At 33.9% G+C, this 22,622-nt stretch overlaps 1 protein-coding gene and 1 non-coding gene across 2 annotated transcripts in view; both read left to right on the top strand.

Moving 5' to 3' along the window:
• The first annotated feature begins 1,096 nt into the window (after window positions 1-1,096).
• The window catches only part of LOC134844216 (uncharacterized protein F21D5.5-like), a 190,112-nt gene continuing 168,586 nt past the window's right edge, over window positions 1,097-22,622 (top strand). Inside the window, exons 1-3 of the mRNA XM_063860797.1 lie at window positions 1,097-1,312; window positions 2,193-2,382; window positions 4,449-4,636. Coding sequence (XP_063716867.1) covers window positions 1,214-1,312; window positions 2,193-2,382; window positions 4,449-4,636 — 477 coding nt within the window. The 5' untranslated portion in view covers window positions 1,097-1,213. The remainder of the gene's footprint in view (window positions 1,313-2,192; window positions 2,383-4,448; window positions 4,637-22,622) is intronic.
• On the top strand, window positions 14,258-14,331 carry Trnan-guu (transfer RNA asparagine (anticodon GUU)). The gene has a single exon. It is a non-coding gene; the product is annotated as a tRNA-Asn (tRNA).

The following is a 22,622-nucleotide window of genomic DNA, read 5'->3' as shown; positions in this document are numbered from 1 at the left end:
CGTTAGGCAACCCGCCTGTAAATAAATAAATGACAAGTTGTCTTTGGGTGATAGCTGATATATTATGTGAATAAAATAAGAAAAGGTATATGTCTTGGACTCCTGGACTAAAGTACGATTTCATGTCGCAATTCATGTAGAATTTTTTTGCTTTGTAAAATTAATATTTGTTACGATCTTTGAGTCTTTCGTTTACGCTGAAGTACTTTGATGAAAAATCTGATTGATTACTCGTGTAATGAATTATAGAGATTGTTTTTGTGGCAATTCCAAGTATTTTTTCGACTCATCTCATAAACTCGCAGTGTATTTACTCCAGAGAGCAAGTTTGGATCTACTTAACAATCTCTTACCTATGGAACCAAGAGTGTTGTAGTTTTAATTCGAATTTTGCTGCATTCTGATTGGTCGAAAATTCCACTTACTTGCTCTACTGAACAATCTCTCCCCACTTTTATTGAAAGGCGGAGATTGTTAAGTAGATCCGCAATTTTTTATATGGGACCAAAATTTGCTTTGTTTGAGCACTGACACGAATTGAGGAATCTGTAAGTTGAGGAATTTTGGGCTCTGTAAGTTGAGGAATTTTTTCCGCACAAATTTAGGTACACAAATAAACATGAGAAGGTGAGAGCCATAAATCATATTAAGGCCTTTTCTCTCTTGAATTGATTTTTTGGGAAAATTTTTGAAAAAATTCTCTTAGTCGAGAAAAACGGCTGAAAACTTCGACCGAAGAGCAAGGTCAGATTTTTTCATGGCACCTGTGCAGACTTTGACTATTCATGTTTGAGTTGCATATTGGACCCCCCCCCGCGCCCTTATTAAAATCCGCTGCTCTTGAAGTAAAGCTTGCGGTAACCAATTTTACCAAAGTTTTTTTGGTCCTTGGAGAAACTATTATACGAAATAGACTTATTTTAAGAACGGACTTAAAAAGTGTAATAGTATGACCTGACCTCTCATTTAAGGTGATACAATTATTATTTGAATAAACTTTTAGCATGTAAAACCCTTGTTTCACAAGGGCATCAATGGTAGCTTCATGGCTCTCCTGAAAATAAAATTATGAATGTTTTGCACTGTTTTCAGATAAGACATTGCCGAAAAACGGAGCTACTTAAGTTTGCCAGTAATTGATTCTTTGTTGTTTTCAAAGCTGTATCTTCTTGTGCGCATTCATTTAGTTAGAAGTGGAAAAATATTCAGCAAAATGCCCCCTCGAAGTAAGAGAAAATCCACCAACACCACTTCACCGAACAGTAGTCCTGGCAACTCTGAAGCTTCGAATGCAACCATGATACCAGAATCGGTAGTTTGTTTCAAAACTTTCAGTTTTCTGATTTATCAAACATAGAGTTGAAGAAGGGAAAAGCAGTTTGGTCTTATTTTTGTTTTTGTTTCGTCCAAGGAACTTAGATCATCTAGTTAGTGTTTCTTCGCTTCTCTTTAGGGTGACTCGAGGAAACTTTGCACTGGTTCAAGATTGTTATCACGTTAGATTGTTATCATTTTAGATTGTTATCGCGTTTTTGTAATCAAGCCATTTTATTAGTAATCAAGCCATAAGAGTTTTTAGTGCCATCTTAGGAATAAAAAACTTCAATAATTCGAAAATTTTCTCAAAAAAAATTGTATTTATTTTTTTATTTTAGTTTTTTTTCGTTTTCTGTAATTTTTCTTTTAAAGGTGTTTCCTATTTTGCCTGTCTTACTATGACTGTCGAATATGCCTAAGTTCTACTTTTTCGTTCAGATACTTTTATCACACCACGCAGAAAAAAAGACGCTAATTTGAAAAAACTTTTTTCGTGTTTTTTTAGACTACGGTCGGAACATTCTGTGCTACTTGTACAGTAACTGACTATCCTTGTTGCATTAGGTTTTGTTTGTTTACGTAGCGTACCTTGCTTTCTGTTTTTGTTTTGCATGATGAAGCAGCCCGAATCAACTTAAATTGTAGTCTCAATTTTTCTGTCCTATCATTCATAAGCGAACATTTATCTGTTAGAAAAAAGAACCAAAAGGGGATCAACCATTTATCGTTTTACGGAGAGACGCGTTTTTGCACCTCTTTAAGACATACAACCAGTTTTTGGTATTTTTCTTGGTTGGTAAATGTAGGTTTACCTTCACGTAATATATTCTGATTTCGTTGGACTCTCTTCTTCTAAGTTCGTCCTATTTTTTCAGCCCCCAACAAAACAGCCGAAAGGTGGAATTCAGTGGAGCTATCATGTGAAACTATTGGGGGGCAAGGACAAGGGGTTGCAGCCTCTTCTGTTCAGGAGGGACCCTAACTCGGCCAACTCTCCTGTGATCTATGGGTTCGACATAGACGACACGATTATCACGCCGAAGAGTGGAGCTAAGTTCGCAAAAAGTAATTGGTAATTGCTGCTGTTTTTTTTTGGTGGGGGGAATAGAGGGACCGGCCTACAAGCTTGCGTGCCGTATAGCATTAATGGCTATTAGCGCAGAGGGTTGAGAAATTAGACGATAAGCAAGCTAGACGGATGCACTTAAATTAGACGATTTTGCAAAACTGCAGTTGTGAGAAAATAGACGAAAGTAAGAGAGATTAAAATTGTTTGCAGAAAAATTGAGTGAGAAAAATAAAATGGCTTGCAGACAACAGTTAAATTTCGGTGGCCAAAAATTTTACATGTCAATCATGCATAATTTATTCAATTCGAAACTTTCCTGTAATATTCGGATTTGACATTTTATGTTAATTTAAACTAATTGTTTTGATAGGTATTGTCATTTTATGTTCTTTTTGTATTTGTGAAACTTGGTTCTTAAGAAAAAAATTTGTTGGCTTTTTTTTCATAGCTGTGACGTCTAAAGTGCCAGATCTGTACAAAAAAAATTTCGCCTTATTTCGTTTTTGTAGCATCCGTCTAATTTGCTTATCATCTAATTTCCTAGGCCCCATTAGCGCAATTAGAACTGAGTTTGCCTACTCGCATTTGCAACTAAAACTTAAACTGCGTACCGCATCAAAGTGAGAAATTACTTAAATTGTGCATGCTAAGCGGCACGCATGCAAGTCGCTACATCCCCGTTTTTTTCGCGCTTCTAGTCATCCTCAATAAAACTTGTTAGGTGTTTGAGTGTGGAATTATATTTAGGAGTCCGTTGTAATTTTAATTGTTCCGACCATTGAAGGTGTAAAAAGTTTGTCTTAAAGTTAATATATTTTTTTAATTTTTTTTTTCTTTGAGTTGTAATTATTTTTTATGATTAAGTTTTTTTGATTGATTTTTTTTTCAATTTTTTTTGCAAATATAGATATCACAAGCTATCATCAGAGAAGGTCGACTTATGTATCCTATTCAAGCCCATGCAGTTGTGAGGTATCCTATTCAAGCCCTTGCAGAACTACCTTAACAATTTCTAGAAAAAATTCTCTCGGTGTTGAGAAAAACTGGTTTGACGTTTTTGCTTTGTAGTCTTTTTAGAGCGAGTGAAGCGAGCGAATAGGTATTGTAATAGGACAAAAGCTTTTTTTAAAAGCCGCCATGAAGAAATTACAGGTACAAAGAAAATTGGGTTAAGATTAGACAAAAAGTGAAGAGAACAAAAGTTGCTTAGGTTTTCATCAGTATTTTTTCTCCGAGATTCTCAATTAAAATTTTACCCAAAAATGGGTCATTTTGGTTTTATAATTAGTCAAGAATTAGGGTTGAATTTACTTTGTTCATGGATGAGACATATATGTCACAAGATGCTTCTTACATAGCCCAACAAAGTTCTAGAAGGTTTTTAGCTCCAAAAATTTGCGAAAATTGTTTAAAATTTGTTTAAAGCAAAAAATTTTGGGTTTTTTATCGTAAAAATCACATTTCTTGACTATCAAGCAAAAATATTCTCTCTTATAAAGGTTTTTGGAGATTTAAACATTGAAGAACTTTGTTGTGATATGTACGAGGCTTTTTGTGATATATATTTCTCATCCATGAACGAAGTTGTTTCAACGTAATTCTTGAATAATTGAAGAAAGCCAAAATGACTAATTTTTTTTGAGTATAATTTTCGTTGAGAATTTCGGAGAAAAACGTGCACCATATTATTTCTGATAAAATTCTAAGCAACTATTGTTCTGTTCGCTTTTCGTCTAATCTTAACCCAATTTGAGAAGAACGCATTTGAAAATTCAAGTTTTGTCCAGATAATTTAAATCAGCACTGTATACTCGAATTGAGCTAATCCGGATCCTTACCTTTCAAGAAGAATTTTATCTAATCTGTGTCTAAAATTTATGGTATATTTCGTTCTGCAAGTTCTGGACTCTATTGAGGGTAAAACGAGCAAGAGCATAACAAAGGATCAGTACTGGACCTCATCATGCGTGCAAGCTCAAAATTTTTTGAAAATCAAATCAGATTTTGTGAGCATTCTCATTGTTTAATGAATTTCACTCTATTAACACTTTGAAATGTTCAGGCGCCTCCGACTGGAAGTTCCTGCTTCCAAGTGTCCCTGAAACACTTAAGAAACTGCATGAACAGAAAATAGGAGTGAAGCTAGTTTTCTTCACGAATCAGGCTGGCATCGAAAAGGGCAACACCTCCCCTCAGACTCTCATGAACAAGTTCGATGACGTCATCAGAGAACTCAACTTACCCATCAATGTAAGCATCATTGTCATGTAAAGGACCATTTGACAAGTAAGTGGGTGTTATCGAAAAACGTAAGCTCTAATTTTTGACGAAAGCTTTACTGGGTTTTTAAACAAAAAATGTTCTTTCGAAAGCTCAGAAAAAAACTTTTGATAAAATGTAGACTTCACCTGCAAAAAATTAAAAGTTATTGAATGGATGGAAAGATTTTTATCTATATCTCCAATCGTTATTATGTTTGAATGCGTGTGACACGTATCTTGTTATAATTAAGTGTGCGTTACCACGATTAAGCATTTAAAAAAAACTATATTTTGTCAGTCTAAGCCATGTTTAAAACAGCTAAATGTATTACGACTATGCGTACGCATTCTGGGTGAGCAGCCAAGCAACAATTACCTAGTTGCCCAGTACTTAAAAGGTTAAGAAAAACTTTGATCCATAACTATTGACCCTTGCGATAAGCAAGGGTACTGCAATCGGTTACTAGACTTTTTTTCCGTACAAAAACTTTGCTTACAGGACTCATCTGGACTCCTGTTGGTACCTTGGTTCTTAATGAATTCAAGTTTCATAGTGTCCACTCGGACTGAGCCTGAAAGTAACGAATATACCTGGGACGGCAAGGTCCTGTTTTCGAATCTGACCAGGAACTTTTTTAATTCAAATGGAAATTTTCAGTTTCAAATAAAGTTGTCGTTTTAATATTTGTCTGCGAATGTTTTGTCGGCTTTGTTGCCATATCTAACAATAATTCGTTTTGCTGTAAAATTTTTTTCATAATAGTTGCTTCAGTGTTCTAGCATTTTAAAAATTCGGCCGAGTCGAAGTTAGATTTTTACATTGATTGAAGTTAGATTTTTACATAGAACTTTATCAACTCGATTTGTTAATTTTTAGTTTTTGTTTAGTTTTTTTTTTTTTGCTTAATCGGTTTCGGATTTTTGAATATCAATTTATTGGCCAGCTTTTGCAATGTTTGAGGATCGAACTTTTTGTGTGCGTATGTGTGTTCTGGGTGAAATAGGGACTGCAAAATTTTTTTCTAGCTTGAAAGTTTTTTTTTCGTGTTTTAAGGGGTCTGCTCCTCAAGTATTTTCGGCTTTGTTAGCGATCAGCAATTTTATGTTCAAATTGAATCAAACGTCCGTCGCTATTATTGTAGAGGTAAGACCACTGCTTGAGACGGCAAAGGCTTGTGGTTGGAATCCGGCCGGGACCTCTTTTTTTGTAAACTAGAGTATGCTCTTACTGACTATCGTCCGTCTGTATATTTTTGTCGTCTTAGTTCCTGTAGCCCGACTTTTTTTTGAAAGTTCAGCTTTCTTTGAAGTTGCTGTAACCCTATGCTTGAGACCACAAAGCCCGGGAGTTCAATTGCAGTTGAGGCCTGTCATTTTGCACCTGTTTTTTGCCTAGATTATTGTGCGTTTGCTGATTTCTGTCGGCTTAATTCCGCGGAAAGGAATTTTCTGAATATTCGGTTTCTTTCAACTATTCCGGAAACTCCTTATATAGTTGTCGATGCTACACGATTTTTAGGACATTTTGGGCTTTTGTTTCAATTTTTAATGACAAAAACAATTTTTTGGAAGTTTTTTCTAATTTTTTTCCGTTTGATTTCCGTTTTGGTTTCCGTTTGTTTTTTTTTGTATCGCAATTGTTGCGAAGTTCAGCTGCGCCTTTGGGTTAAAAATCAATCTTTATGCAATTTTTTTTTCTTTCAGTTTCAAATTTCGTTAAAATTCAGTTCGTAAAAGTTTTTCTTGTCAGCTCGGGATAAGGCATCATCAAACTCAATGATGCCCTTGAAGATTGAAATTATAGGCATCCAAACCTTATGAATTCAAACAGGGATTTGTGATTAAAATTCCAAAACGCTAATGTCGTCCGTGTTTTCAAATTAATTTAAAAGCTTTTAAAGTGAGAGTTGGCTATTTTTACTGATTTGTGAGTTGGGTAAAATTTTTTTTTTATAATTTGCATCCCACTTTTCTATGGATCACAATTATGGATATTCATTTTTAAAATTGAAATTTTTGAACATGAGCAAAATCTAGTCCCAGTACAAGTTTTCAGATTTGAATTTTGTCAGCGTTTTTCGGTTCTCTCTCGTTTCAAAAAGTTACAAATATTTGTTTTTCTTGGAATTTTTAATTAAAACCGGTTGAGTTTTTAGATGCAGATGGTTTAAAAGGCAGAAAAAACAGAAGTTTAAATTACATTGGACCATAATGAGTAAAATTTTTTTGTGAGAAACAAGCTTCAGGGCTCGGCTTGAACCACCATTTCTTCGGTTAACATCCGAACGCGCTAGATGATTGCGCCGCCTCAGTAGCTTGAAGTATAAGTATCCCGGGTTGACCAAAAGTGCTTATCATACAATTCTCATAAATGGGAAATTTATTTTCATGCAATTCCATAAGTACAGAAAATTTTATGAAAACTCTATGATAAACATTTTCCCATAAATGGAAATTGTATGATAGGTGTTTTCTCCATAAGCCAAAAACATGTTTTTTGTTGCTAAATTTGTTTTCTGACAAATTTTTGGTTGTGTTTTCAACCGAACACGAGTGACAAAGACCTTGTTTACTCAAAGCACCAAAGTTTGGACGGTCTTGCATTTTCATGGATGATTTTTTAATATTTTTGAACTTTCAAATTATCAGACATTGATCAAGGCATACATAAACACGTCATACAAACTAAATAGGAATTTTCAGCGGCGTTTTTGAAAAAAAATTAAGTGAAAAGAAAAAAAGCCAATATTATCGTATCCAGGACTACGTTATGCACACAAAAAATTAAATTTTGCATGCAAAAATTTTTTTTCGGAAATGGTTTGTTTTCGTACAAAATTCGATTTGCGGTTGAAAAACTTTTTTTGGGGCAAATTTTCAAAACTACTGTCAAAAATATTCAAAAATTTTGTCTCTTTTATGGAAATTGTATGGTAAGCATTTTTTCAAAAAAATTTCAAATCAGTTTTTTTTTGTCACCAGTCAGTTCAACTGTTCTCAAAAAGCCGCAGAAATGGTTTAATTTTTTTTCTATTGTTTTTCGAAATTGTATGAAAATTGTATGACAAGAATTTTCTCTACTTGATGTATGGAATTGTCTGATAATGATTTTTGTTGTATGGAATTTAATTGTATGATAAACATTTTCGGTGTATGGAGGTCAACCCGGGATACTCGTCCTTTGGACCATTCCTGAAAGGAATGTGAAATAAACGATACGTTTTTTTTTCTTAAATTATACTTTTTTCATTTGAGCGGATGCTCTGATAATTTAGATTCGATTATACACATTTTTGTTGAAATGGAGTTGAAAACATAAATAATCTTTGAACTTTCAGTTGTTTTTTTTGGAAAGATTTTTCTTTTGCTACTATCTTTTTTCAATTTTTAGTTACACGTTTTCTTTATTTGGTTTTTACTGAATCTTACTGAATTTTAAACTGAAACTACCAACGGATCACTTTGGCATTTTGTTCCAAAGAAAAGTAAGCTATTATTTGTTTTAACCGTGAAAGTAACAGACTGTGAAAACAAAGAAGAGTTTTGTTCCGATTAGAGGATTTTGAATGAAAATCGAAGAAAATAAATGTTTGTAAAAGTTTAATTCGAAGCAAAAAAATATGGACTTAATCTATTCATAAATTGAAAAACAATCAACAAAAATTGGTTTGGTGATAAGGTGAAAAAGATTAGAGCTCAAAATTCCTTTTTTTTCTCATAACAGAACATCGAAAATACCTTGTGTAAAGAATTTTCAGTTTTTGGTCCACTTCCAGCAAAATGAATCGAGTAAATTTCAGTAAAGTATCTCAAAATCGTCCCCTTAATTTGGGAAGCCAAAGATTTGAAAAAAGAAACTGCTTTTGATGTCAATTCACCTTCCAAACGTCCATTTATTTACATGATTGGTTTCAAGGAGATTAGACATATCTTCAGCTCTTGTGGCGCAATCGGCTAGGGCGTTTGGCTGTATATCGAAAGATTGGTGGACCAAACCTTCCGAGGAGCGTGCATCTCCTATCGGAGTAATTAAACATTTTGTTCCAAAGAAAGCAAGCTATTGTTTGTTTTAACCGTGAAAGTAACAGACTGTGAAAACAAAGATGAATTTTGTTCCGATTAGAGGTTTTTGGATGAAAATCGAAGAAATTAAAAGTCTGTAAAAATTTAAATCGAAGCAAAAAAACATGGATTTAATATATTCATAAATTGAAACAAAAATCAAGAAAAAAATTGGTATGATTATACGCTGAAGAAGATAAGAGCCCAAACTTTTTTTCTGTCTCATAGCAGAACATCGAAAATGCCTTGGGTAAAGAAGTTTCCAGTTTTTGGTCCACTTCCAGCAAAATGAATCGAGTAGATTGTATTTAAGCATTTCAAAATCGTCCCCTAGTATGTCAAGCCAAACATTTGAAAAAAGAAATGCTTTTGATGTCAATTCACCTGCACATATGTCCATTTACTTACATGATTGATTTCTAGGAGATTAGACAGCCGTTCTGCTCTTGTGGCGCAATCGGCTAGCGCGTTCGGCTGTTAAAATGAAAGTTGGTGGTTCAAGCCCAACCAGGAGAGTGCAACTCGCAACGGAACAATTAGGCGATTTGTTCCAAAGTAAAGCTAGTTTTTGTTTGTTTTCACCAGGAAAGTAACAGACTGTCAAAACAAAAAAGAGTTTTGTTCCCATTAGAGATTTTTGGATGAAAATCGAAGAAATTAAATGTCTGTAAAAATTTAAATCGAAGCAAAAAAACATGGACTTAATATATTCATAAATTGAAACAAAAATCAAGAAAAAATTGATTTGATTATAAGTTGAAGAAGATAAGAGCCCAAAATTATTTTGTTTCTCATAACAGAACATCGAAAATGCTTTGGGCAAAGAAATTTCCAGTTTTTGCTCCACTTCCAGCAAAATGAATCGAGTAAATTTCATTTAAGCATTTCAAAATCGTCCCCTAGTATGGCAAGCCAAACATTTGAAAAAGAAATGCTTTTGATGTCAATTCACCTGCACAAATGTCCATTTACTTACATGATTGGTTTCAAGGAGATTAGACAACCTTTCTGCTCTTGTGGCGCAATCGGCTAGCGCGTTCGGCTGTTAAAATAAAAGTTGGTGATTCAAGCCCAACCAGGAGAGTGCAACTCGCAACGGAACAATTAGGCGACTTGTTCCAAAGTAAAGCAAGCTTTTGTTTGTTTTAACCAGGAAAGTAACAGACTGTCAAAACAAAAAAGAGTTTTGTTCCTATTAGAAGTTTTGGATGAAAATCGAAGAAATTTAATGTCTGTAAAAATTTAAATCGAAGCAAAAAAACATGGATTTTATATATTCATAAATTGAAACAAAAATTAAGAAAAAATTGATTTGATTATAAGTTGAAGAAGATAAGAGCCCAAAATTATTTTGTTTCTCATAACAGAACATCGAAAATGCCTTGGTCAAAGAAATTTCCAGTTTTTGCTCCACTTACAGCAAAATGAATCGAGTAAATTTCATTTAGGCATTTCAAAATCGTCGCCTATTATGGCAAGCCAAACATTTGAAAAAGAAATGCTTTTGATGTCAATTCACCTGCACAAATGTCCATTTACTTACATGATTGGTTTCAAGGAGATTAGACAACCTTTCTGCTCTTGTGGCGCAATCGGCTAGCGCGTTCGGCTGTTAAAATGAAAGTTGGTGGTTCAAGCCCAACCAGGAGAGTGCAACTCGCAACGGAACAATTAGGCGATTTGTTCCAAAGTAAAGCTAGTTTTTGTTTGTTTTCACCAGGAAAGTAACAGACTGTCAAAACAAAAAAGAGTTTTGTTCCCATTAGAGATTTTTGGATGAAAATCGAAGAAATTAAATGTCTGTAAAAATTTAAATCGAAGCAAAAAAACATGGACTTAATATATTCATAAATTGAAACAAAAATCAAGAAAAAATTGATTTGATTATAAGTTGAAGAAGATAAGAGCCCAAAATTATTTTGTTTCTCATAACAGAACATCGAAAATGCCTTGGGCAAAGAAATTTCCAGTTTTTGCCCCCTTCCAGCAAAATGAATCGAGTAAATTTCATTTAAGCATTTCAAAATCGTCCCCTAGTATGGCAAGCCAAACATTTGAAAAAGAAATGCTTTTGATGTCAATTCACCTGCACAAATGTCCATTTACTTACATGATTGGTTTCAAGGAGATTAGACAACCTTTCTGCTCTTGTGGCGCAATCGGCTAGCGCGTTCGGCTGTTAAAATAAAAGTTGGTGATTCAAGCCCAACCAGGAGAGTGCAACTCGCAACGGAACAATTAGGCGACTTGTTCCAAAGTAAAGCAAGCTTTTGTTTGTTTTAACCAGGAAAGTAACAGACTGTCAAAACAAAAAAGAGTTTTGTTCCGATTAGAGGTTTTTGGATGAAAATCGAAGAAATTAAATGTCTGTAAAAAATTAAATCGAAGCAAAAAAACATGGACTTAACATATTCATAAATTGAAGAAAAATCAAGAAAAAATTGATTTGATTATAAGTTGAAGAAGATAAGAGCCCAAAATTATTTTGTTTCTCATAACAGAACATCGAAAATGCCTTGGTCAAAGAAATTTCCAGTTTTTGCTCCACTTACAGCAAAATGAATCGAGTAAATTTCATTTAGGCATTTCAAAATCGTCGCCTATTATGGCAAGCCAAACATTTGAAAAAGAAATGCTTTTGATGTCAATTCACCTGCACAAATGTCCATTTACTTACATGATTGGTTTCAAGGAGATTAGACAACCTTTCTGCTCTTGTGGCGCAATCGGCTAGCGCGTTCGGCTGTTAAAATGAAAGTTGGTGGTTCAAGCCCAACCAGGAGAGTGCAACTCGCAACGGAACAATTAGGCGATTTGTTCCAAAGTAAAGCTAGTTTTTGTTTGTTTTCACCAGGAAAGTAACAGACTGTCAAAACAAAAAAGAGTTTTGTTCCCATTAGAGATTTTTGGATGAAAATCGAAGAAATTAAATGTCTGTAAAAATTTAAATCGAAGCAAAAAAACATGGACTTAATATATTCATAAATTGAAACAAAAATCAAGAAAAAATTGATTTGATTATAAGTTGAAGAAGATAAGAGCCCAAAATTATTTTGTTTCTCATAACAGAACATCGAAAATGCCTTGGGCAAAGAAATTTCCAGTTTTTGCTCCACTTCCAGCAAAATGAATCGAGTAAATTTCATTTAAGCAATTCAAAATCGTCCCCTAGTATGGCAAGCCAAACATTTGAAAAAGAAATGCTTTTGATGTCAATTCACCTGCACAAATGTCCATTTACTTACATGATTGGTTTCAAGGAGATTAGACAACCTTTCTGCTCTTGTGGCGCAATCGGCTAGCGCGTTCGGCTGTTAAAATAAAAGTTGGTGATTCAAGCCCAACCAGGAGAGTGCAACTCGCAACGGAACAATTAGGCGACTTGTTCCAAAGTAAAGCAAGCTTTTGTTTGTTTTAACCAGGAAAGTAACAGACTGTCAAAACAAAAAAGAGTTTTGTTCCTATTAGAAGTTTTGGATGAAAATCGAAGAAATTTAATGTCTGTAAAAATTTAAATCGAAGCAAAAAAACATGGATTTAATATATTCATAAATTGAAACAAAAATCAAGAAAAAATTGATTTGATTATAAGTTGAAGAAGATAAGAGCCCAAAATTATTTTGTTTCTCATAACAGAACATCGAAAATGCCTTGGTCAAAGAAATTTCCAGTTTTTGCTCCACTTACAGCAAAATGAATCGAGTAAAATTCATTTAAGCATTTCAAAATCGTCGCCTATTATGGCAAGCCAAACATTTGAAAAAGAAATGCTTTTGATGTCAATTAACCTGCACAAATGTCCATTTACTTACATGATTGGTTTCAAGGAGATTAGACAACCTTTCTGCTCTTGTGGCGCAATCGGCTAGTGCGTTCGGCTGTTAAAATGAAAGTTGGTGGTTCAAGCCCAACCAGGAGAGTGCAACTCGCAAAGGAACAATTAGGCGATTTGTTCCAAAGTAAAGCTAGTTTTTGTTTGTTTTAACCAGGAAAGTAACAGACTGTCAAAACAAAAAAGAGTTTTGTTCCTATTAGAGGTTTTGGATGAAAATCGAAGAAATTTAATGTCTGTAAAAATTTAAATCGAAGCAAAAAAACATGGACTTAATATATTCAAAAATTGAAACAAAAATCAAGAAAAAATTGATTTGATTATAAGTTGAAGAAGATAAGAGCCCAAAATTATTTTGTTTCTCATAACAGAACATCGAAAATGCCTTGGGCAACGAAATTTTCAGTTTTTGCTCCACTTCCAGCAAAATGAATCGAGTAAATTTCATTTAAGCATTTCAAAATCGTCCCCTAGTATGGCAAGCCAAACATTTGAAAAAGAAATGCTTTTGATGTCAATTCAACTGCACATATGTCCATTTACTTACATGATTGATTTCTAGGAGATTAGACAGCCGTTCTGCTCTTGTGGCGCAATCGGCTAGCGCGTTTGGCTGTTAAGATAAAAGTTGGTGGTTCAAGCGCAACCAGGAGAGTGCAACTCGCAACTGAACAATTAGGCGTTTTGTTCCAAAGTAAAGCAAGCTATTGTTTGTTTTCACCAGGAAAGTAACAGACTGTCAAAACAAAAAAGAGTTTTGTTCCCATTAGAGATTTTTGGATGAAAATCGAAGAAATTAAATGTCTGTAAAAATTTAAATCGAAGCAAAAAAACATGGACTTAATATATTCATAAATTGAAACAAAAATCAAGAAAAAATTGATTTGATTATAAGTTGAAGAAGATAAGAGCCCAAAATTATTTTGTTTCTCATAACAGAACATCGAAAATGCCTTGGGCAAAGAAATTTCCAGTTTTTGCTCCACTTCCAGCAAAATGAATCGAGTAAATTTCATTTAAGCATTTCAAAATCGTCCCCTAGTATGGCAAGCCAAACATTTGAAAAAGAAATGCTTTTGATGTCAATTCACCTGCACAAATGTCCATTTACTTACATGATTGGTTTCAAGGAGATTAGACAACCTTTCTGCTCTTGTGGCGCAATCGGCTAGCGCGTTCGGCTGTTAAAATAAAAGTTGGGTATTCAATCCCAACCAGGAGAGTGCAACTCGCAACGGAACAATTAGGCGACTTGTTTCAAAGTAAAGCAAGCTTTTGTTTGTTTTAACCAGGAAAGTAACAGACTGTCAAAACAAAAAAGAGTTTTGTTCCTATTAGAAGTTTTGGATGAAAATCGAAGAAATTTAATGTCTGTAAAAATTTAAATCGAAGCAAAAAAACATGGACTTAATATATTCATAAATTGAAACAAAAATCAAGAAAAAATTGATTTGATTATAAGTTGAAGAAGATAAGAGCCCAAAATTATTTTGTTTCTCATAACAGAACATCGAAAATGCCTTGGTCAAAGAAATTTCCAGTTTTTGCTCCACTTACAGCAAAATGAATCGAGTAAATTTCATTTAAGCATTTCAAAATCGTCGCCTATTATGGCAAGCCAAACATTTGAAAAAGAAATGCTTTTGATGTCAATTCACTTGCACAAATGTCCATTTACTTACATGATTGGTTTCAAGGAGATTAGACAAACTTTCTGCTCTTGTGGCGCAATCGGCTAGCGCGTTCGGCTGTTAAGCGAAAGGTTGGTGGTTCAAGCCCACCCAGGAGCGTGCAAATCCCAACGGAACATTTAGGCATTTTGTTCCAAAGTAAAGCAAGCTTTTGTTTGTTTTAACCGTGAAACTAACAGACTGTCAAAACAAAGAAGAGTTTTGTTCCGATTAGAGGATTTTGGATGAAAATCGAAGAAATTAAATGTTTGTAAAAATTTAACTCGAAGCAAAAAAAAAACATGGTTTTCGTAAATTGACAATATGGGTTTCATAAATTTCATAAATTGACAAAAAAAAAACAATATATTCATAAATTGAAGAAAAAAATCAACAAAAAATTGGTTTGGTTATAAGGTGAAGAACATAAGAGCCCAAAATTCTTTTGTTTCTCTAACAGAACTTCGAAAATGACTTGGGTAAAAAAATTTCTAGTTTTTTGGTGAACTTCCAGCAAAACAAATCGATTAATATTTAATATAGTATCTCAAAATTGTCCCCTAGTATGGGAAGCCAAACTTTTGAAAAAATAAACTGCTTTTGATGTCAATTCACCTGCAAAAATTTCCATTTACCCACAAAATTCGTTTCAAGTAGATTGGATATACTTTTAACTCTTGTGGCGCAATCGGCTAGCGCGTTCGGCTGTTAACCGAAAGGTTGATGGTTCAAGCCCAACCAGGAGAGTGCAATTCGCAACGGAACAATTAGGCGTTTTGTTCCAAATAAAGCAAGCTATTGTTTGTTTTAACCGTGAAAGTAACAGACTGTGAAAACAAAGATGAATTTTGTTCCGGTTACAGGATTTTGGATGAAAATCGAAGAAATTAAATGTTTGTGAAAATTTAAATCGAAGCCAAAAAAAAATGGTTTTAATATATTCATAAATTGAAAAAAAAATCAACAAAAAATTGGTTTGGTTATAAGGTGAAGAAGATAAGAGCCCAAAATTTTTTTGCTTCTCATAACAGAACATCGAAAATGCCTTGGGTAAAAAAATTTCCAGTTTTTGTTCCACTTCCAGCAAAATGAATTGAGTAAATTTCATTTAAGCATTTCAAAATCGTCCCCTAGTATGGCAAGCCAAACATTTGAAAAAAGAAATGCTTTTGATGTCAATTCACCTCCACAAATGTCCATTTACTTACATAATTGGTTTCAAGGAGATTAGACAGCCGTTCTGCTCTTGTGGCGGAATCGGCTAGCGCGTTCGGCTGTTAAGATAAAAGTTGAGGGTTCAAGCCCAACCAGAAGAGTGCAACTCGCAACGGAACAATTAGGCGTTTTGTTCCAAAGTAAAGCAAGCTAATGTGTGTTTTAACCAGGAAAGTAATAACTGTCAAAACAAAAAAGAGTTTTGTTCCGATTAGAGGTTTTTGGATGAAAATCGAAGAAATTAAATGTCTGTAAAAAATTAAATCGAAGCAAAAAAACATGGACTTAACATATTCATAAATTGAAGAAAAATCAAGAAAAAATTAATTTGATTACAAGTTGAAGAAGATAAGAGCCCAAAATTATTTTGTTTCTCATAACAGAACATCGAAAATGCCTTGGGCAAAGAAATTTCCAGTTTTTGCTCCACTTCCAGCAAAACGAATCGAGTAAATTTCATTTAAGCATTTCAAAATCGTCCCCTAGTATGGGAAGCGAAACATTTGAAAAAAGAAACTGCTTTTGATGTCAATTCACCTGCACAATGTCAATTTACTTTCATGATTGATTTCAAGGAGATTAGACAAACTTTCAGCTCTTGTGGCGCAATCGGCTAGCGCGTTCGGCAACCGAAAGGTTGATGGTTCAAGCCCACCCAGGAGCGTGCAACTCCGAAAGGAATAATTATACATTTTTTTCCAAAGAAAGCAAGCGTTTGTTTGTTTTAACCGTGAAAGTAACAAACTGTGAAAACAAAGAAAATTTTGGTTCCGATGAGAGGTTTTTGGATGAAAATCGAAGAAATTAAATGTCTGTAAAAATTTAAATCGAAGCAAAAAAACATGGACTTAATATATTCATAAATTGAAACAAAAATAAAAAAAAAATTGGTTTAATTATAAGTTGAAGAAGATAAGAGCCCAAAATTCTTTTGTTTCTAATAACAGAACATCGAAAATGCCTTGGGCAAAGAAATTTCGAGTTTTTCGTCCACTTTGGTGATAAGGTGAAAAAGATTAGAGCCCAAAATTTTTTTTCTCATAACAGAACATCGAAAATGCATTGTGTAAAGAATTCTGAGTTTTGAGTCCACTTCCAGCAAAATGAATCGAGTAATTTTCAGTAAAGTATCTCAAAATCGTCCCCTTAGTTTGGGAAGACAAACATTTGAAAAAAGAAACTGCTTTTGATGTCAATTCACCTGCACAAATGTCCATTTACTTATATGAATGGTTTCAAGGAGATCAGAGATACTTTCAGCTCTTGTGGTGCAATCGGCTAGTGCGTTCGGTTGTTAACCGAAAGGTTGGTGGTTCAGGCCCACCCAGGAGCGTGCAACTTCTAACGGAAAATTTAGGCGTTTCGTCACAAATTAAAGCAAGCTATTGTTTGTTTTAACCGGGAAAGTAACAGACTGAGAAAATAAAGAAGAGTTTTGTTCCGATAGAGGTTTTTGAATGAAATTCGAAGAAATTAAATGTTTGTAAAAGCTTTAATCGAAGCAAAAAAACATGGACTTTATCTTTTCTTAAGTTGAAAAAAAATCAACATAAATTGGTTCGGTTTTAAGGTGAAGAAGATAAGAGTCCAAAATTCTTTTCTCTCTCATAAAAGAACATACTAAATGCCTTGAGTAAAAAATTTTCACCTTTTGGTCCACTTCCAGCAAAATGAACTGAGTAAGTTTTAGTAAAGTATCTCAAAATCGTCCCCTAGTATGGGAAGCGAAAAATTTAAAAAAAGAAACTGCTTTTGATGTCAATTCATCTGCACAAATGTCCATTTACTTACATGATTGATTTTAAGGAGATTAGACTTACTTTCAGCACTTTTGGTGCAATCGGCTAGCGCTTTCGGCTGTTAACCGAAAGGTTGGTGGTTCAAGCCCACCCAGGAGCGTTTGTTTGTTTTAACCGTGAAAGTAACAGACTGTGAAAACAAAGAAAATTTTGGTTCCGATGAGAGGTTTTTGGATGAAAATCGAAGAAATTAAATGTCTGTAAAAACTTAAATCGAAGCAAAAAAACATGGACTTAATATATTCATAAATTGAAACAAAAATAAAAAAAAATTGGTTTAATTATAAGTTGAAGAAGATAAGAGCCCAAAATTCTTTTGTTTCTAATAACAGAACATCGAAAATGCCTTGGGCAAAGAAATTTCGAGTTTTTCGTCCACTTCCAGCAAAATGAATTGATTAAAATTTAGTTAAGTATCTTAAAATCGTCCCGCTAAGTATCTCAAAAAGTATCTCAAAATGTGAAAAAATAAACTGCTTTTGATGTCAATTCACCTGCACAAATGTCCATTTACTTACATGATTCGTTTCAAGTAGATTACATATGCTTTCAGCTCTTGTGGCGCAATCGGCTAGCGCGTTCGGCTGTTAACCGAAAAGTTGGTGGTTCAAGCCCACCCAGGATAGTGCAACTACAGAACAATTAAGCGTTTTGTTCCAAAGTAGAGCAAGCTATTGTTTGTTTTACCCGTGAAAGTAACAGACTGTCAAAACAAAGAAGGGTTTTGTTCTGATTAGAGGATTTTGAATGAAAATTGAAGAAAATAAATGTTTGTAAAAGTTTAATTCGAAGCAAAAAAACATGGACTTATTCTATTGATAAATTGAAAAACAATCAACAAAAAATTGGTTTGGGGATAAGGTGAAGAAGATTAGAGCCCAAAATTTTTTTTTCTCATAACAGAACATCGAAAATGCATTGTGTAAAGAATTCTGAGATTTGAGTCCACTTCCAGCAAAATGAATCGAGTAATTTTCAGTAAAGTATCTCAAAATCGTCTCCTTAGTTTGGGAAGACAAACATTTGAAAAAAGAAACTGCTTTTGATGTCAATTCACCTGCACAAATGTCCATTTACTTATATGAATGGTTTCAAGGAGATCAGAGATACTTTCAGCTCTTGTGGTGCAATCGGCTAGTGCGTTCGGTTGTTAACCGAAAGGTTGGTGGTTCAGGCCCACCCAGGAGCGTGCAACTTCTAACGGAAAATTTAGGCGTTTCGTCACAAATTAAAGCAAGCTATTGTTTGTTTTAACCGGGAAATTAACAGACTGAGAAAATAAAGAAGAGTTTTGTTCCGATAGAGGTTTTTGAATGAAATTCGAAGAAATTAAATGTTTGTAAAAACTTTAATCGAAGCAAAAAAACATGGACTTTATCTTTTCTTAAGTTGAAAAAAAATCAACATAAATTGGTTCGGTTTTAAGGTGAAGAAGATAAGAGTCCAAAATTCTTTTCTCTCTCATAAAAGAACATACTAAATGCCTTGAGTAAAAAATTTGCACCTTTTGGTCCACTTCCAGCAAAATGAACTGAGTAAGTTTTAGTAAAGTATCTCAAAATCGTCCCCTAGTATGGGAAGCGAAAAATTTAAAAAAAGAAACTGCTTTTGATGTCAATTCATCTGCACAAATGTCCATTTACTTACTTGATTGATTTTAAGGAGATTAGACTAACTTTCAGCACTTTTGGTGCAATCGGCTAGCGCTTTTGGCTGTTAACCGAAAGGTTGGTGGTTCAAGCCCACCCAGGAGCTTGCAGCTCCGAAAGGAATAATTATGCATTTTGTTACAAAGAATGCAAGCTTCTCTTTGCTTAAACCGTGAAAGTAATAGACTGTGAAAACAAAGAAGAGTTTTTGTTCCGATTTGAGGTTTTTGGATGAAATTTGAAGAAATTAAATGTTTGTAAAAATTTAAATCGAAGCAAAAAAACATGGACTTAATCTTTTCATAAATTGAAAAAAAATTAACATATATTGGTTTGGTTTTAGGGTGAAGAAGATAAGAGCCCAAAATTCTTTTCTTTCTCATAACACAACATCGAAAATGCCTTGCGTAAAAAATTTTCACCTTTTGGTCCGCTTCCAGCAAAATGAACTGAGTAAATTTTAGTAAAGTATATCAAAATCGTCCCCTAGTATGGGAAGCGAAACATTTGAAAAAAGTAACTATTTTTGATGTCAATTCACCTGCACAAATATCCATTTCCTTACATGATTGGTTTCAAGGAGATTCGACATACATTTAGCTCATGTGGCGCAATCGGCTAGCGCGATAGGCTGATATCCGAAAGGTTGGTGGTTCAAGCTCACTCAGGAGCGTGCAACGCCGAACAGTATAATTATGCATTTTGTTCCAAAGAAAGCAAGCTTTTGTTTGTTTTAACCGCGAAAGTAACAGACTGTGAAACAAAGAAAAGTTTTGTCCCGATTAGAGGATTTCGGATAAAAATCAAATAAATTTAATGTTAGTAAAAATTTAAATCGAAGCAAAAAAAATTTTACATGATCTATTCATAAATTGAAAAAAAAATCAACATAAAATTTGTTTGATTTTAAGGTAAAGAAAATAAGAGCCCAAAATTCTTTTTCTCATAACAGAAAATCGAAAATGCCTTGGGTAAAAAATATTAACTTTTCAGTCCACTTCCAGCATGATGAATTGAGTAAATTTTAGTAAAAGTATCTCAAAATCGTCCCCTAGTATGGGAAGCGAAACATTTGAAAAAAGAAACTGTTTTTGATGTCAATTCGCCTGCACAAATGTCAATTCACTTACATGATTGGTTTCAAGGAGATTAGACAACCTTTCTGCTCTTGTGGCGCAATCGGCCAGCGCGTTTGGCTGTTAAGAGAAAAGTTGGTGGTTCAAGCCCAACCAGGAGAGTGCAACTCGCAACGGAACAAATAGACGTTTTGTTCCAAAGTAAAGCAAGCTATTGTTTGTTTTAACCGTGAAAGTAACAGATTGAGAAAACAAAGAAGAGTTTTGTTCCGATCAGAGGTTTTTGGATGAAAATCGAAGAAATTAAATGTCTGTAAAAATTTAAATCGAAGCAAAAAAACATGGACTTAATATATTCATAAATTGAAACAAAAATCAAGAAAAAATTGGTTTAATTATAAGTTGAAGAAGATAAGAGCCCAAAATTCTTTTGTTTCTCATAACAGAACATCGAAAATGCCTTGGGCAAAGAAATTTCGAGTTTTTCGTCCACTTCCAGTAAAATGAATTGATTAAATTTTAGTTAAGTATCTTAAAATCGTCCCGTTAATTATCTCAAAAAGTATCTCAAAATGTGAAAAAATAAACTGCTTTTGATGTCAATTCACCTGCACAAATGTCCATTTACTTACATGATTCGTTTCAAGTAGATTACATATGCTTTCAGCTCTTGTGGCGCAATCGGCTAGCGCGTTCGGCTGTTAACCGAAAAGTTGGTGGTTCAAGCCCAACCAGGATAGTGCAACTACAGAACAATTAAGCGTTTTGTTCCAAAGTAGAGCAAGCTATTGTTTGTTTTACCCGTGAAAGTAACAGACTGTCAAAACAAAGAAGGGTTTTGTTCTGATTAGAGGATTTTGAATGAAAATTGAAGAAAATAAATGTTTGTAAAAATTTAATTCGAAGCAAAAAAACATGGACTTATTCTATTGATAAATTGAAAAACAATCAACAAAAAATTGGTTTGGTGATAAGGTGAAGAAGATTAGAGCCCAAAATTTTTTTTTCTCATAACAGAACATCGAAAATGCATTGTGTAAAGAATTCTGAGTTTTGAGTCCACTTCCAGTAAAATGAATCGAGTAATTTTCAGTAAAGTATCTCAAAATCATCCCCTTAGTTTGGGAAGCCAAACATTTGAAAAAAGAAACTGCTTTTGATGTCAATTCACCTTCACAAATGTCCATTTACTTATATGAATGGTTTCAAGGAGATCAGAGATACTTTCAGCTCTTGTGGTGCAATCGGCGAGTGCGTTTGGTTGTTAACCGAAAGGTTGGTGGTTCAGGCCCACCCAGGAGCGTGCAACTTCTAACGGAAAATTTAGGCGTTTCGTCACAAATTAAAGCAAGCTATTGTTTGTTTTAACCGGGAAAGTAACAGACTGAGAAAACAAAGAAGAGTTTTGTTCCGATAGAGGTTTTTGAATGAAATTCGAAGAAATTAAATGTTTGTAAAAACTTTAATCGAAGCAAAAAACATGGACTTTATCTTTTCATAAGTTGAAAAAAAATCAACATAAATTGGTTCGGTTTTAAGGTGAAGAAGATAAGAGTCCAAAATTCTTTTCTCTCTCATAAAAGAACATACTAAATGCCTTGAGTAAAAAATTTTCACCTTTTGGTCCACTTCCAGCAAAATGAACTGAGTAAGTTTTAGTAAAGTATCTCAAAATCGTCCCCTAGTATGGGAAGCGAAAAATTTGAAAAAAGAAACTGCTTTTGATGTCAATTCATCTGCACAAATGTCCATTTACTTACATGATTGATTTTAAGGAGATTAGACTAACTTTCAGCACTTTTGGCGCAATCGGCTAGCGCTTTCGGCTGTTAATCGAAAGGTTGGTGGTTCAAGCCCCACCCAGGAGCGTGCAACTCTGAAAGGAATAATTATGCATTTTGTTACAAAGAATGCAAGCTTCTCTTTGCTTAAACCGTGAAAGTAATAGACTGTGAAAACAAAGAAGAGTTTTTGTTCCGATTTGAGGTTTTTGGATGAAATTTGAAGAAATTAAATGTTTGTAAAAGTTTAAATCGAAGCAAAAAAACATGGACTTAATCTTTCCATAAATTGAAAAAAAAATTAACATAAATTGGTTTGGTTTTAGGGTGAAGAAGATAAGAGCCCAAAATTCTTTTCTTTCTCATAACAGAACATCGAAAATGCCTTGCGTAAAAAAATTTTCACCTTTTGGTCCGCTTCCAGCAAAATGAACTGAGTAAATTTTAGTAAAGTATATCAAAATCGTCCCCTAGTATGGGAAGCGAAACATTTGAAAAAAGAAACTATTTTTGATGTCAATTCACCTGCACAAATGTCCATTTCCTTACATGATTGGTTTCAAGGAGATTCGACATACATTTAGCTCATGTGGCGCAATCGGCTAGCGCGATAGGCTGATAACCGAAAGGTGGTTCAAGCTCACTCAGGAGCGTGCAACGCCGAACAGTATAATTATGCATTTTGTTCCAAAGAAAGCAAGCTTTTGTTTGTTTTAACCGCGAAAGTAACAGACTGTGAAACAAAGAAAAGTTTTGTCCCGATTAGAGGATTTCGGATGAAAATCAAAGAAATTTAATGTTAGTAAAAATTTAAATCGAAGCAAAAAAATTTTACATGACCATTCATAAATTGAAAAAAAAATCAACATAAAATTTGTTTGATTTTAAGGT

Source organism: Symsagittifera roscoffensis, chromosome 4 (assembly GCF_963678635.1).
Source record: "Symsagittifera roscoffensis chromosome 4, txSymRosc1.1, whole genome shotgun sequence".
In the NCBI taxonomy this organism is placed as follows: domain Eukaryota; kingdom Metazoa; phylum Xenacoelomorpha; order Acoela; family Convolutidae; genus Symsagittifera; species Symsagittifera roscoffensis.
This window is presented reverse-complemented; position numbering and strand designations above follow the sequence as displayed.